The sequence below is a fragment of the Arvicola amphibius genome, chromosome 1 (genome assembly GCF_903992535.2).
Source record: "Arvicola amphibius chromosome 1, mArvAmp1.2, whole genome shotgun sequence".
Taxonomy (NCBI): domain Eukaryota; kingdom Metazoa; phylum Chordata; class Mammalia; order Rodentia; family Cricetidae; genus Arvicola; species Arvicola amphibius.
The window spans coordinates 177699793-177713230 of record NC_052047.1 but is presented as its reverse complement, the minus strand read 5'-3'; the positions used below and the strand labels follow the sequence as shown (position 1 = coordinate 177713230).

The following is a 13438-nucleotide window of genomic DNA, read 5'->3' as shown; positions in this document are numbered from 1 at the left end:
TGGGATGGAGATCATGCTTCTGCATCTGGAAACATGGCCTAGTGGTTCAAGTGCTTGCTAGCAACCATGTGAGTGACAGGTGGCCATGGCAGACCATGTATAGTTCCAGCCTTGGCAGGCAGAGGCAGGGAGTCCCCAGGCAGTGAGGCTAGGGAGACTAACAGTATTTCCCTATTGGTGAGCTCTGGGTTTGATTGAGAGACCCTGCCTCTGTGAATATAGTGGAAGAACGTTGAGGATGATTTACAACCTCAGACTGCCACATGCATGCACACCCCCCCCACACGCACAGCACATACATGCTACATGAAAATGGAAAAAGAAAGGAAGATCCTGAAAGTGAATGATATTGAGCAGTGGGTTGTTTTGATGGCAACCCTAGCCGTTCAGCAGGGAGGGCAGCATACAGAAACCCCAGACAAATGCCTGAGGACAGATGGGAGCAGGTAAGTGCTGATATAGACCTGGTTATTTAAGTTGGACCAGAAGGGAGAAGCAGAACCACTGACTTCATGCCAACCCAGCCAAGCCAGATGGCTTGAATTCCGCAGTTCAAAAAGGTTCAAAACTGGCTTTGTCCCTGTGAGGGGTTGGTGTGCTGGTGGAAATGTAACAATTTCAGGTGAGACAGGTGAGACAGAAGTGTTTCTGACGTTGCTCCCCAGGAAAGGCTTATGGAAGTTTGCTTATAAAAGGCTTCCATTCTCCTAGCTCATTATTCCTCAGTGCTTTGAGGTCCAGCTCACAGCGTGTCTCATGATAAGCAAGTGCTTCGCTCTTGCCCTACATCTTCAGCCCAGTGTGTCTTGGAACCATCTTTGCCTTTGGACATCTCACCTCTGCCTTCCCTCCTTGTATTAGTGACTTTTCTGTTGCTGTGGCCAAGGCAACTTAGAGAAGGAAGAGTTGATTTGGCTCCAGAGGCTGAGACCCATCATGACAGGGAACTGTGGCAGCAAGCAGCAGGCATGGCAACAGGAGCAAGAAACTGAGGCCTCACATCTTGCCCTGCACCTATAGAGCAGAGAGAGCAAACTAGAAACGCACTAGTCTTGTAATATTTCAAAACCCATCCCCGGTGACATACTTCATCTAGAAAGACCACACTTCCTACACATACCCAAACAGGGCTCCCAACTAGGGACCAAGAATCCAAATGCTCAAACTATGGAGGACATTTCTCATTCAAAACACACTTTTTGACTATTCCTATGAGTTCTCCTTTAGCTAGTTTCTGGTGTCTCGTCAAAGATAGACTTTTTAAGTTCCGAAAGTGGGTGTCTCTCTTTGTTCTTTCCTCTAGCAGCAAGCAGACCGGTGACAGTGGAGTAGACAGATTTGGTGGTAGTTTCTGGTAGGAAAAGAACACGGAACAGAAGATAACAAGTTGGTAAAGGTTGCTTTGAGTTTGTGGGGCAGTGGAGGGCCCTGATCTCCTAATTCTGTGCTAAGGATTGAATCCACAGCCTCACAGCTGCTGGACACGTGTTCCCCACTGAGCTGCTCCTCCAGCCCATGTTTGATGTCTGTGTGGTAACTCCATGAACCCACATGCTTTCTTAACCATCAATGTTTACTGAGCCTGGGCTGTGCTGAGAAGGAATAGGCTTTTGTAAAAATATTTCATTATTAGTAGTAGTTTTTGTTTGTGTTTCAAGACAGGGTTTCTCTGTGTGGCCCTGGCTGTTCTGGAACTCTGTAGACCAAGCTGATCTTGAACTCACAGAGACACCCCCCACTCCCCCCACCCCGCCCCCTGCCTCCTGAGTGCTGGGATTAAAGGCTTGTACCAGCACTGCCCAGATGTAAAGACTATTTCTTTTTTTTTTTTTTTTAATGTATACAATATTCTGTCTATGTGTGTGTATGCCTGCAGGCCAGAAGAGGGCACCAGACCTCATTACAGATGGCTGTGAGCCACCATGTGGTTGCTGGGAATTGAACTCAGGACCTTTGGAAGAGCAGGCAATGCTCTTAACCACTGAGCCATCTCTCCAGCCCCCTAAAGACTATTTCTTAACTACTTTGGTTTTGTTGCTGCTGTTTTTCTTGAGACATGAATCTACTTTGGTTTTGTTGCTGCTGTTTTTCTTGAGACATGAATCTAACTGTGTAGCTCAGGCTAACCTCCAACTCATGATTGTTCCCACCTCAGCTGGGATTACAAAGAGGCGCCACATCCCTGTTCTTTGTTCTGTTTTCCCCCTAGCTGTTCTTTTAAATTAGTCAATAGCATACCTAACAGACTCTTTCCTATGGCAACCTTTCTCACTAGAAAAAATGGGTTATATCCAGAGGATAATGGGCTGTACTCAGAAGCCTGTGCATGTGTTGCCTGTCTTTGGGTTTAAGAGGCCCGAAGTGGTTATTTTTGTGAACTTGACTGATACAAGCTAGGGTCATGTGAGAAAAGGGAACCTCAATGGAAAAAAAAATGCCTCTGTCAGATTGGCTCACAGTTAGTGGTTGGGCCATTTTCCTGACAATGTTGATGTGGGTGTGTCCAGCTGCTCCCATTCCTGCCTCCAGGTTCCTGCTGAGACCAGCAAGATAAACCCTTTCTTCCCCAGTGTGCTGTTGGTCCTGGAGTTTACATGGCTACAGGAGGGGAACTAGGATGAGGCCCAATACATTCTTGACCGTTACTTACGTTTTCATGAGTCAGAGTCCGTACACGTTTGTACCATAAGTTTACAGGCTTGCTTCTGTTTGTTTTCTCCCTCTGTCTCTAGGGTGGCAATAGTTTCCAAATCATTTGAAGGGAAAACTGACCGCACAGAGCAGTGGTACGGAACCCAGTACAAGCAAGAAGCCATCCCAGAGGAAGTCATTCAAGTAGGTTTATGTCATCTGTGAGTAAGCCTGAGCTATGAGGAGCTAGGGGAACCCAGATCCCCTCGATCCTTCCACGCGGGTTCCAGAGCATGGAGAGTGATGGCACCGCCACCCTTGCTGCCCTGGGAAGGGTCAGAGGAACTGGAGGTTTCTCATGAAGCCTCGTGCTCTGGCTCCTTCCCGTGTGTTTATAAACCGCAGATGCCTAGCCTTCCTGCATCGAAGCCCTGAAGTGTGGGGAGCACAGTGGCACAGCACCAGGAAGGCAAGAGACCGGAAGACAGGGCAAACTGCCGAGGGCCGGCTGCACCACCACAGTCCTGGGGGGCTCAGCCAGCTTTACTTTCTGCTAACATTATGTTTTGCCCTCATTGGTCACTCATTTTTCAATCTAGGAGAACTGTAATTTATTTCCAGAGTGTCGTGCTGAGACTTCATTCTCCCAGTTTTTCGAGGCTTTGCTTAGCTGAGTAGAATCTTTTTCTCTCTTGCTTGTTGGCTGTGGACCCTTGTTTTGGTCCATTACCAACAGTACCAGAAAACCTTATAAGTAATGATTTTTTTATTTCAGTGACAATACAGAAAAAGAAATATTTTTTTCATTTTTATTTTATTGTGTGTGCATGATATGTATGTGAAGGTCAGAGGACAACGTTGTGTGGTCAGCTCTCTCCTTCTGGCTCCACACGGGTTCCAGGGATGGAGCTCGGGTGTCCAGGCTGGTGTGGCCAGCGCTTATATCTCTGTCCTGAAAAAAGTATCACTGATGCTTTAGGGAGCTCTGACACTTTGATGCCCTCCAGGATGTGACTAAATCCATATTCTTAAACTGAAGAAAATTCAACTTTTTTCAGTCAGTCCTGGGGCTGAAATAACCTGAAAACAAGGAGAACCTTCTGTTTGCCAAATTATGACTATAGCAGCCTTGCCCTGGAGAATTTTTCTTAAGTATACCTGGAAGTTCAGCAGTGAGATGGCTTGCTATGTGTTTTCTGTCCTCCGCTCTGCCTTTCTGGAGACATGCTGCAGCTTAAATACTCTCTCTTGTCAACGTCTCTACTCTCTCCATGCCAAAAGACCCCATGTGTCGACACCAAAATCAAGCTGCAGCATCTGCAAAACTGCGACATGTCAACTAGCTGACAAGTGACCAGATCCGGAATTATTGGCACTAGTTTGCCCCTTTGGGTTTTCGATAATAAAAAACCTGTTTAGTAGTGAGCCTGAGCTTCAACAGCTGACGCATCTCTCCAGCCAATGCAGTGTTGTCAATTAGGGTTCTGGGATCTGTCTAGCTTCGCTGTTGGAACCAGTTCATGTGTCATTCTTTTTTTTTTTTTTTTTTTTTTTTTTTTTTTTTTTTTTTTTTTTTTTTTGGTTTTTCGAGACAGGATTTCTCTGTAGCTTTGGAGCCTGTCCTGGAGCTAGCTCTTGTAGACCAGGCTGGCCTCGAACTCACAGAGATCCGTCTGCCTCTGCCTCCCGAGTGCTAGGATTAAAGGCGTGCGCCACCACCGCCTGGCTTCGTGTGTCATTCTTGACCTAGATCTTATCTTTATTTTAACCTTGTCTTGAATTATTGGCTTACCTAATAGTTTGCATGTTCTGGAAGAAATGGGCCAGGCCTTAAGAAGCCTGAAGTGATGGGCTGTTGAGTGTGCTCCATGGGCTGGTGAGAGTGCTCCGTGGGCTGGTGAGAGTCCTCAGTGGGTAAAGGCACTTGCTGCCAAAGCTGATGGCTAGGGTCCAGTTCCCAGAATCCACCTGGTGCGTGGAAGAAGATGATCCCTACAGCTTGTCCTCTGACTTCCACATAGGCAGTGTGTGGTGTGTGTACAGCTGAATACAAAATAAACAGGAGGGGGAAAAAAATAAGAAGTACCAAGGTGGAAGAAGCCCCCAATTAGCCTGGCCTTCAGGCCATAGATAGAGGCAACAACATAATTGAAAGTATGGATTTAAATATCCCTGTGTAGGTGCTTATTTTTTAAAGAACTACAGCAGGTATGATCCCGTTGGCTTCTCTGTGTTCCACAGACTCAGATTTTTCTTTAACTAGCTGATTAGAAGCTGCATAAAGAAGAAAATAAAATTGTATAGATAAATGTAAAATCTCTTTTAGTACCAGAAAGATAAGCTGAATGAAGTTGCATGAAAATCCATCAGCATCCATTGCTTCTGGTTGTAGCCCATTCATATATGATGGGAGAATGCTCCTTCCTGTTTGCTTGCATATAGCAAGGACACTGTTTTTTGTTGAGTCAGCCAGGCTGCTGTCTCACTGGGGATCCTTCTGCCTCTGCTTCCCGAGTACTAGGATTGCAGAGTGGAAGAACCATGTGCTCAGAGAGCATTTACCTCTGCTTTGCAGTGTGATGCTGAAGATCAAACCAGGGGATAGCCTCAGCCCAAAGACGGTATTTTTAACTCAGGTTATATTCATAATTGCTTTTGTGTGCGTGTGTGTGTTTTATTATTCATCTAGAAGTGGCAAAATGCTGAACTGAATGGGAAATTTAAACTTCCAACAAAGAATGAGTTTATCCCTACAAATTTTGAGATTTTGTCGTTGGAGAAAGATGCGACACCGTACCCTGCTCTTATTAAGGTAACGTGCTGAGTCTGTGTTTCTTTGTTTATGATGGGGTTTTCTTATGTTACCCAACTTTTGGGGCTCAAGTGATTCTCTTGCCTTTGCCCCTGAATTTCTTGTGCTATAGGCGTGTACTAGCATACCATATAGCCAGTGGTTTTAATTAATAGGACAGCAGACCTATCAAATGGAGAAATAGAGAGGTCATTTCTTATATTTGGTACTTTGTTCGTTTAGAATTTGTCACTCCTATGAGGTGACAGCAATGCTGTAAGAGAATATAAGAAATACTATAAAGTTAAAAATACAGCAGCAAACAAAGCTACTGAATAACATAGAATTTGGGATTACTTTGTTGTAGGAGAAAAGTCAGGGCTCTTCTGGATGGTAAGTCTGGTGAAAAGTCCCCTTTCTACCCAGTAAAGATCGGTAAAGAAATGGCTCTGTGCCACTTCATGCAGGGTCAGGTCTGAAGCCTTCTTGAGGGAAGTCCCGAAACGTAAAGGTTCTGATTCAGACACAGTAGCTGACTGCACGGAGCTCCGGGAGTCACAAGTCAGGGAAGGGCGACTCACAGGGCTCCCCTCCTGTTTCAGAATGTTCTTTTCATGTTATTATTTCACTCCATGGATAAAGTGTGTAAAAAGTTGCAGCATATTCTTGGTTCTAAACTTGCACACTAAAACTCATGATAGTAGACACTGCCTTCCATTGTTTTTATCTTCCCATGACCTAATACCCAGATGAAGTGGGTAAGACAAGAGTCATTGTTTAGGAGCATGAAATTTAGTTTATCTTAATAGGTTATTAATGAGATATGTTTTTCCTTTAAGGTGACTTTAATGATTATGATTAAGAAAAGGAGAACTGTTTTTATTAATTGCCTCTTTTTGGGTGGAGTTTTGTTAGAGATTAACACAGAGCTGTGCTCAGGTTAAGCACACATTCTACTATTGCACTATAATCTCATTATTTGTTTGTACAGTTCTGGGGCTTGAACCCAGGGCATTGCATATGCTAGGCCAAAACTCTACCACTAAGCTATGTCTTCAGGCCCTATGTTTTAGATAGGGATTTGCTATTGTAGCTCAGGCTAGCCTTGTACCTGATATAGCTAAGACTAGCCTCCTAGTCCTCCCTAGCATTCCAAATTCTGGCATTGCAATCATGCCCCTATGCCTGGCTGAACTGTTTTAAATGTTTTGTCAGAGTAAAGTGCTGAGCACATTAAATTGTTTGTATCCCTTAAACTGTTTCAAGGTTTAAAATGAACACTTGAGAGCATTCTTGGTATAGAATGAAATAAGTTATTATTAGATTGTTCATTTTGGTGTGCTTTTTACCGCAACATAACAAATTGTTCTAAAACTTACCAGCTTCAAAACCACAAATATCTTTTTAAAAATCAGATAAAACCACAAGATACATTTTCTGAGGGCCAGGGGTCTAAATGACAGGGATCAGTAGTTCTGGTTCAGGTTCTATAATGAGGTTATAGTTGAGTATGTTTGAGGTTTCTTCTAGGACTTTGCTCCTTGGAAGGCTAAAATAGGGCTGGAGAGTTCTCTCTTAAGCTCAATTTTGTGGTTGTTAATAGACCTTAGGTCTTCAGCATGTCGTCTTCTCAACTCAGTAGAGTTGTTTGACATGGCAGCTGGCTGTCCTCAGATGATTGACTGAGAAGGGACTGTAATGGCCAAGGTCTTACATTGTCAGAGCCAAAGTCTTTTTTAAAGATTTTTATTTACTATGTATAGTGTTCTGTCTGCATATATGCCTACTCGACAGAAGAGAGCACCAGATCTCATTACAGATGGTTGTGAGCCACCATGTGGTTGCTGGGAATTGAACTCTGGACCTCATGAAGAGCAGTAAGTGCCCTTAACCTCTGAGCCATCTCTCCAGTCCCCATGGGAGCCAAAGTCTTACAGTTGAATGGGGATAGAGTATCATTGAGTCTGTGGTTTCCTATCAGTTAGGGAGGCTAACTTGTACTATACATGGGTGTGAATCCCAGGCAACAGGGTTGTGGATCACCTAGAGGCTGGGCTGGCCAACACATCTATCCAAAAGATGTCCTGTGCCTCTTGGGCACCCAGTGTCCAGAAAGATGATGCCAGAACCGTTGGCACTGATGTCTCCTCCACCTCGCTCTCATCTCCCCATTCAAGGGACATAGAGAGCTGGCTTCTCTGCCACAAGAACTGGCAATCTTCTCTCTGCTCTACTTGCTAACCCGGGTGCTTCAAGATTGTGAGACAGCAGCAACCTTCAGAATAATGTCCTTTGCCCCTCAACTTGAAGAGTATTTTGAGCAGATACTTTTATGAAATGTACCTCTGTTTCCCTAATGAAACTGTTCCTCTGTCACAGGATACAGCCATGAGTAAGCTGTGGTTCAAGCAAGATGATAAATTTTTCTTGCCGAAAGCCTGTCTCAACTTTGAGTTTTTCAGGTATGTAGTTAAATTCAACTTAGGAAATCAACAATTACGTTTTTGTTGAGTGTTCTCTTCTTAAGCATCCGTTCTTGAAATAATAAGAATTAGATTTCTCCTATACAAGAAAAGGTTGCTAAGAAGTGCTGAAAATCAAAGTTAATTCTTCCTTGCATTAATGAATGTTCCCTTTAGCTCAATTGATTTATCGTAGCTCTTATTAGGAGAGTCTTCTTAGCCTTCGGGATTTGGGAATCTGGACGAGCTATAGATTTATCCAGAAGGTTCATTTAGGAAAAATTAATACTTGAAATGTTTTTGTTCAGTTTTTCAATTCCTGAGACTTTCCCAGAGACATATGTGTATGAATAAATAAATACGTGTGTGTATGTGCCCAGGGATGTGTGCATAAATAAATACACGTTTGTGTGTGTAAATGTACACGTGAATGTGTTTATACACACCCACAAAGAGAAGGGAGGTGGGATTTGGGTTTTTTGACATAAAATCTCAAAACCATACCTCACATAACAATGTTTGCCTTTTAGAGAGGTCTATGCATGGAGCCTTCTAACAATTGCAGAGTTGACCTTCAAGGTCTTGTTTCCCCTTCAGAAGAGCAAAGCCCAGAGAGCACCTTGACTCTCCCCTCATCACAGACCTTGCACCAGGGCCTCTAGACTGCAGTTTCCACATCTCTGACCCTCAGACACGTGCATTTCGTGGTTAAATGTTAGTAGCTTTAACTGCTAAATCTTAGAATGCTCTAGAATAATGTAAAATAACACATAGTCTGGCTGTTCTAAGCCTTAGCCTTAGTGTTGGGATTACAGATGTTCACTACTAAACATGACATATACTATATTATATATTTAAAGCCAATGTTCTCTTAAAAAGTGAATTTATCATTGGGCGATGGTGGCACATCCCTTTAATCCCAGCACTCAGGAGGCAAAGTCAGGCAGATCTCTGTGAGATTGAGGTCAGCCTGGTTTACAGAATGAGTTCCAGGGCAGCCAGGGCTACACAGAGAAACCTTGTTTTAGAGAGAGAGGGAGAAGGAGAGGGGGAGAGAGAGAGAGAGAGAGAGAGAGAGAGAGAGAGAGAGAGAGAGAGAGAGAGAGAGAGAGAGAGAGACAGAGACAGAGAGACAGAGAGAGACTATATGTGTATGTTGTGTGTGTCTTTTTCACCTTTCCAGAAATAGGATTAGATTGTGTATACTTTATGTATACATTACATTATGTTTACTTAAAACACAATTTTAAAGACCCGGTAAACCATATGAAGGTGTATAGTGTCTGAATACACTATAATATATTTGAGTCAGAATTTGCATATTTCAGTGGAATCATGGCTCTTAAAAGTATATTTATTGGCCTACTCCAGTGCCCTGCACACATAGTTGTGCGACGTGATGTTTTAGGACATTTGTAATTCTTTTCTAAGCTTGAGTCAGATGGCATTGGACCACCAGTCCTGGCACTGCTGACTCTCAGCCCCACCTGACGACGCTCCAGTTGCCAAAGATGTTGCCTTGACTTTGTCATGACCTTACTTTCCTTTTGATGAGCTGGCTGCTCAGTCTTTTTCTCTTTCACCACACCCGCCTCTCTGGGTGTGGTGTGGTTGGGGTGTGGTGTGGTGCGGTGTGGTTTGGGTGTGATGGTGTGTGTGTGTGTCTGTGTGTGTGTGTCTGTGTCTGTCTTATGTGAGGGGGAGGGGCTTAAATTTAAAGCTGCTCATTGCCTAAAAGAGAGAATTAAGTGTCAGCCTCCATTTAGATTTTTCTGTTTGATTTTAATTTTCCAAGTGCCTAAGCATTTTCTCTGTAGTTTTGATTTATTATTAGCTTGGATAAAATAGTTGGCATTGCTCTCAGCCCACTGTGTGTAGTGCAGTACAGTCACTGCTACGGGAGAGTCAAACCTTTCCTTTGCTTCCAGGTAAGGGAGAAAGCACAGTCCTTGGTCTGGAGCAGTAGTGAGCAGTAGTAAGGAAAGTCCTCCTGTCATCTGCCAGATTGCCCCAAGACTTTCTCCCCTGCTTGCTCTGGGTGCAGGCTTAGTGGGCCCCGTTATCACCATAGAGTAATTTTCCCTCCTTGCCCTCCCTGTTCTCCTTATTTACTGCTTTTCATCCCATAACCCAACCACCACCTGGCGCATCAGACTTGAGCTCGTCTACTCCAGCTCAGCCGTGAGCCCTGAGCACTCGGGGATTTTCTCCTGATTCCTCCTCATGTACTCTGCCCAGAGAGCACTATAGCGGGCTTGTAGTGACTCATGCTGCCGAATGCCTGGCTCTTTCCTTGGTGCTGACAGAGCTGAGCAGTGTTGTATAGGCAACCGAGAAGGTCATTTAACTTTTGTTTGAATCCCAAACTCTGGTGCTACCAACCCAAGTGCCCTGGGGAAAATAGCTTCCTGACTGGGAGGTGAAAGTTCTCTTTGACTACTGCATGGTCTCTTCTTTTCATACACTCTCACATACATAATTTCATACTGTAATTTTTTCTAATCCTAGCTGCAGTTCTGTGGTAAACTTTATTAATGTTTTGATAGTACTCTAGTTCTGCTGATTACGGGTAAGCTAATATTTACACAATTCTTTCCAATCTTTCTCTTTTAAGACCATATGGTTAGAGCACACAGGTTTCCCAGGCTCATATTTCTGAACTTTACGAGTATAGCTTGCTTGGAGAGAGAAGAGATGCTGTATCGACTCACCAGCCCTGCCTCCTCCCTGCGGCTGAAGGACGGCCATGCTCTTTAACCCTTTCTTCCCCTCACCTGCCTTTCCTTTCCAGCTGGTCAGGTAGCCTATGCCAGCCGTTCTCAACCTGTGGGTCACGACCCTTCCACAGGGCTCACATATCAGATGTCCTGCATATCAGATATTTACATCATGATTCATAACAATAGTAAAATTGCAGTTATGACGTAGCAACGAAATAATTTTATGGTTGGGTGTCACCACAACATGAGGAACTGTGTTAAAGGGTGACAGTGTTAGGAAGGTTGGGACCACTGCCCTACGCCATCTGAGGTAATCAGTTCTCCTCACCGTCACCAGTGCATGCATGTAGCTTGTCTCTGACATCTTCTTAGACCCTTTTCTCCTCATGGCAAAAAGGAACCTGTTCGAGGATTCAGCCACGCCCTCAGGAAATGATAGAACTGATAGTTGCCGTCCGAGACCCGGCTCCCGGGAAGCGACCGACTGACTGCTCTTTCACTGTCCGCGTTCTCTTCCAGCCCTTTTGCTTACGTGGACCCCTTGCACTGTAACATGGCCTATTTGTACCTTGAGCTCCTCAAAGACTCACTCAACGAGTATGCATATGCAGCAGAGCTAGCAGGCCTGAGCTATGACCTCCAAAATACCATCTATGGGATGTATGTAAGTACCCATGCCCGGGCTTCCGCTCTCAGCGCTCACATTGATTAGATGGAAGCATTTGGAATTGTGGGTATGACTTTCTTAAAAAAAAATCTTTATGGCTTATCACATTTTCTCATTTAATTTTTAAGTTAGCTTTTATTCTAACATTCCACTGTGTACCATTCATTGTATGCAGAGTTTCCTTGATTTTTTTTTTAACCATCTTTCATCAGAACACCATTATTTTTCTCCTCAAACAAAATTGTGCCCACTCTAGGTTTAGCTCTCACCCATTCTGTATCTGAACTCTTGCGCTTCAGAAAGACAGAATGACGCCATCTCTTTGCAAACTTGTGAGGCTGGCCTATCTGTTTTCCTCAGAAGTCAGGTCACGAGGCTGCATATCCATACTCTTCGGTCATGTTTCTTCATTGTCATGCCGCCGTCTGAGGTATCAAAGCATTTCTTTTGTTTTTCTTTTTGTTAGTCGCTACATTTATGCTGATCCTCTCCATTGCAACATGACATACCTGTTTATCAGGTTATTGAAGGATGATTTAAAAGAGTATACATATGCAGCACGCCTGTCAGGTTTGAGCTATGCCATTGCATCAGGGATGAATGCAATTCTTGTAAGTAAAACGCAAGCCCGAGAAAAGGCACCACACCGTTAGAGCTTTCTGTTGAGCTTGGGAAACCATTAACATCTGCATCTTTAAACAGGAAGGTTGATGGGTTTTTTTCCTGCACCTTTTAAATGACTGAAAGTTTCAAATTAGTGTTAGCCCACTAACAAGTGACTGGGAAAACTTAGTGCATCTTATGAACATGTCTGTGTGCTACATATATGTGCATGTTCTGTTTGAAATGTTTAACATACTAATCCTAAAAGCATTTGTTTCTCCCAGTGTGTTTGAGTCCTTTTCTATTTATAAGGAAAGGCTATTTGTTATTATTGTGGTGCTTGGATTACGTAAGCATCTTTAATTTCTATAGACAGTAGTAGAAAGATCCTGTGTTCAGATCTGCCTGGCACTTTATTTTGTGGCATGTTTCATTAACTGTTTTTCTTGTGTTATTCTTACATCCTGCCCTTGATGATATCTCAGTTGTGAATTAACATCCATTTAATGACACACATTTATTCTCACCGATCTTGAAAGCACGTGTTTAGTAAAAACTGAGGTGAGCGCATGTCCCGAATCTTACACAAAAGGTTTTAAAATTTCATTTCTTTTTCTCAACATTATTTTTTGGATGGCTGTTGTTCAATGTATAAGAATACGTATAGTCTAATCATTTTCATATTCTACAGATTGAGACTCAAAGATCAAAATTAGCCACAGTATTAAAGTAATAGTTTATTTTGTTTCTTACGAGTGGCGTTTAGCAGCACACTAGCATTTGTCTGTGGTAAAGCAGGCTTTCGATGGTTGGTGTGGTTCACACAGTACACAAAGTGCTTTCTGTGGCCAAGGACTTTTGCTCCAGTTGTGGTTCTTGCCTGTCATTCCTCACAGGGTAGTTATCCATGCAGTGTCTCCTGTGTCGTTCCAGGTACTGCACATAGAAACGTAATCACACCCTTTCCCCTTCCTTGCTTTCTGAATACAAGGCTTTGAGAGGCTGTTAAAGTAAATCATTCTAAGGCGAAAACCTCATAGTGCGTACACTCTATTTTCCCTACAGATTTGTTTGCCATGGGCATTTAGAACATCAGCAGAACTTATAAAATAAGAGGGTAATTAAGGTTGTGGGTCCTTGCCAGATGACACAGAACAGCAGCATCAGGCTATGAAATACAACATTAGGACTGCCTGATCTGTTTCCAAAGGTGATTGTTTTCCCTAGAAGAGGCAGGTAGCTGAGACAGGGTCTTACTGTGTGTTCCTGAGTAGCCTGGGACTGGCTGAGTAAACCAAACTGGCATCAGACATTCGGACTGCCTGGCCTCCTAGTGACATTCCACCAGAGCTGATTATTTAAATATTTCTAAACAGTTTTGGAATGTGTCCAACAGATAGGTAACAGTCTCCTGATTTTTGCCTTCTTACCAAATTCATAAAAGTATTAATTTTGGGGCTAGAGAGATGGCTTAGAGGTTAGGAGCACAGCTGTTCTTCCAAAAGTCCTGGGTTCAATTCCCAACAACCACATGGTGGCTCACGAACCATCTGTAATGAGATCT

At 43.5% G+C, this 13438-nt stretch overlaps 1 protein-coding gene across 1 annotated transcript in view; it reads left to right on the top strand.

Moving 5' to 3' along the window:
- Ide (insulin degrading enzyme) overlaps positions 1-13438 on the top strand; it is a 97552-nt gene that overhangs the window by 63642 nt on the left and 20472 nt on the right. The window contains exons 12-15 of the mRNA XM_038321881.1: positions 2733-2835; positions 5321-5443; positions 7802-7884; positions 11124-11268. Coding sequence (XP_038177809.1) covers positions 2733-2835; positions 5321-5443; positions 7802-7884; positions 11124-11268 — 454 coding nt within the window. The remainder of the gene's footprint in view (positions 1-2732; positions 2836-5320; positions 5444-7801; positions 7885-11123; positions 11269-13438) is intronic.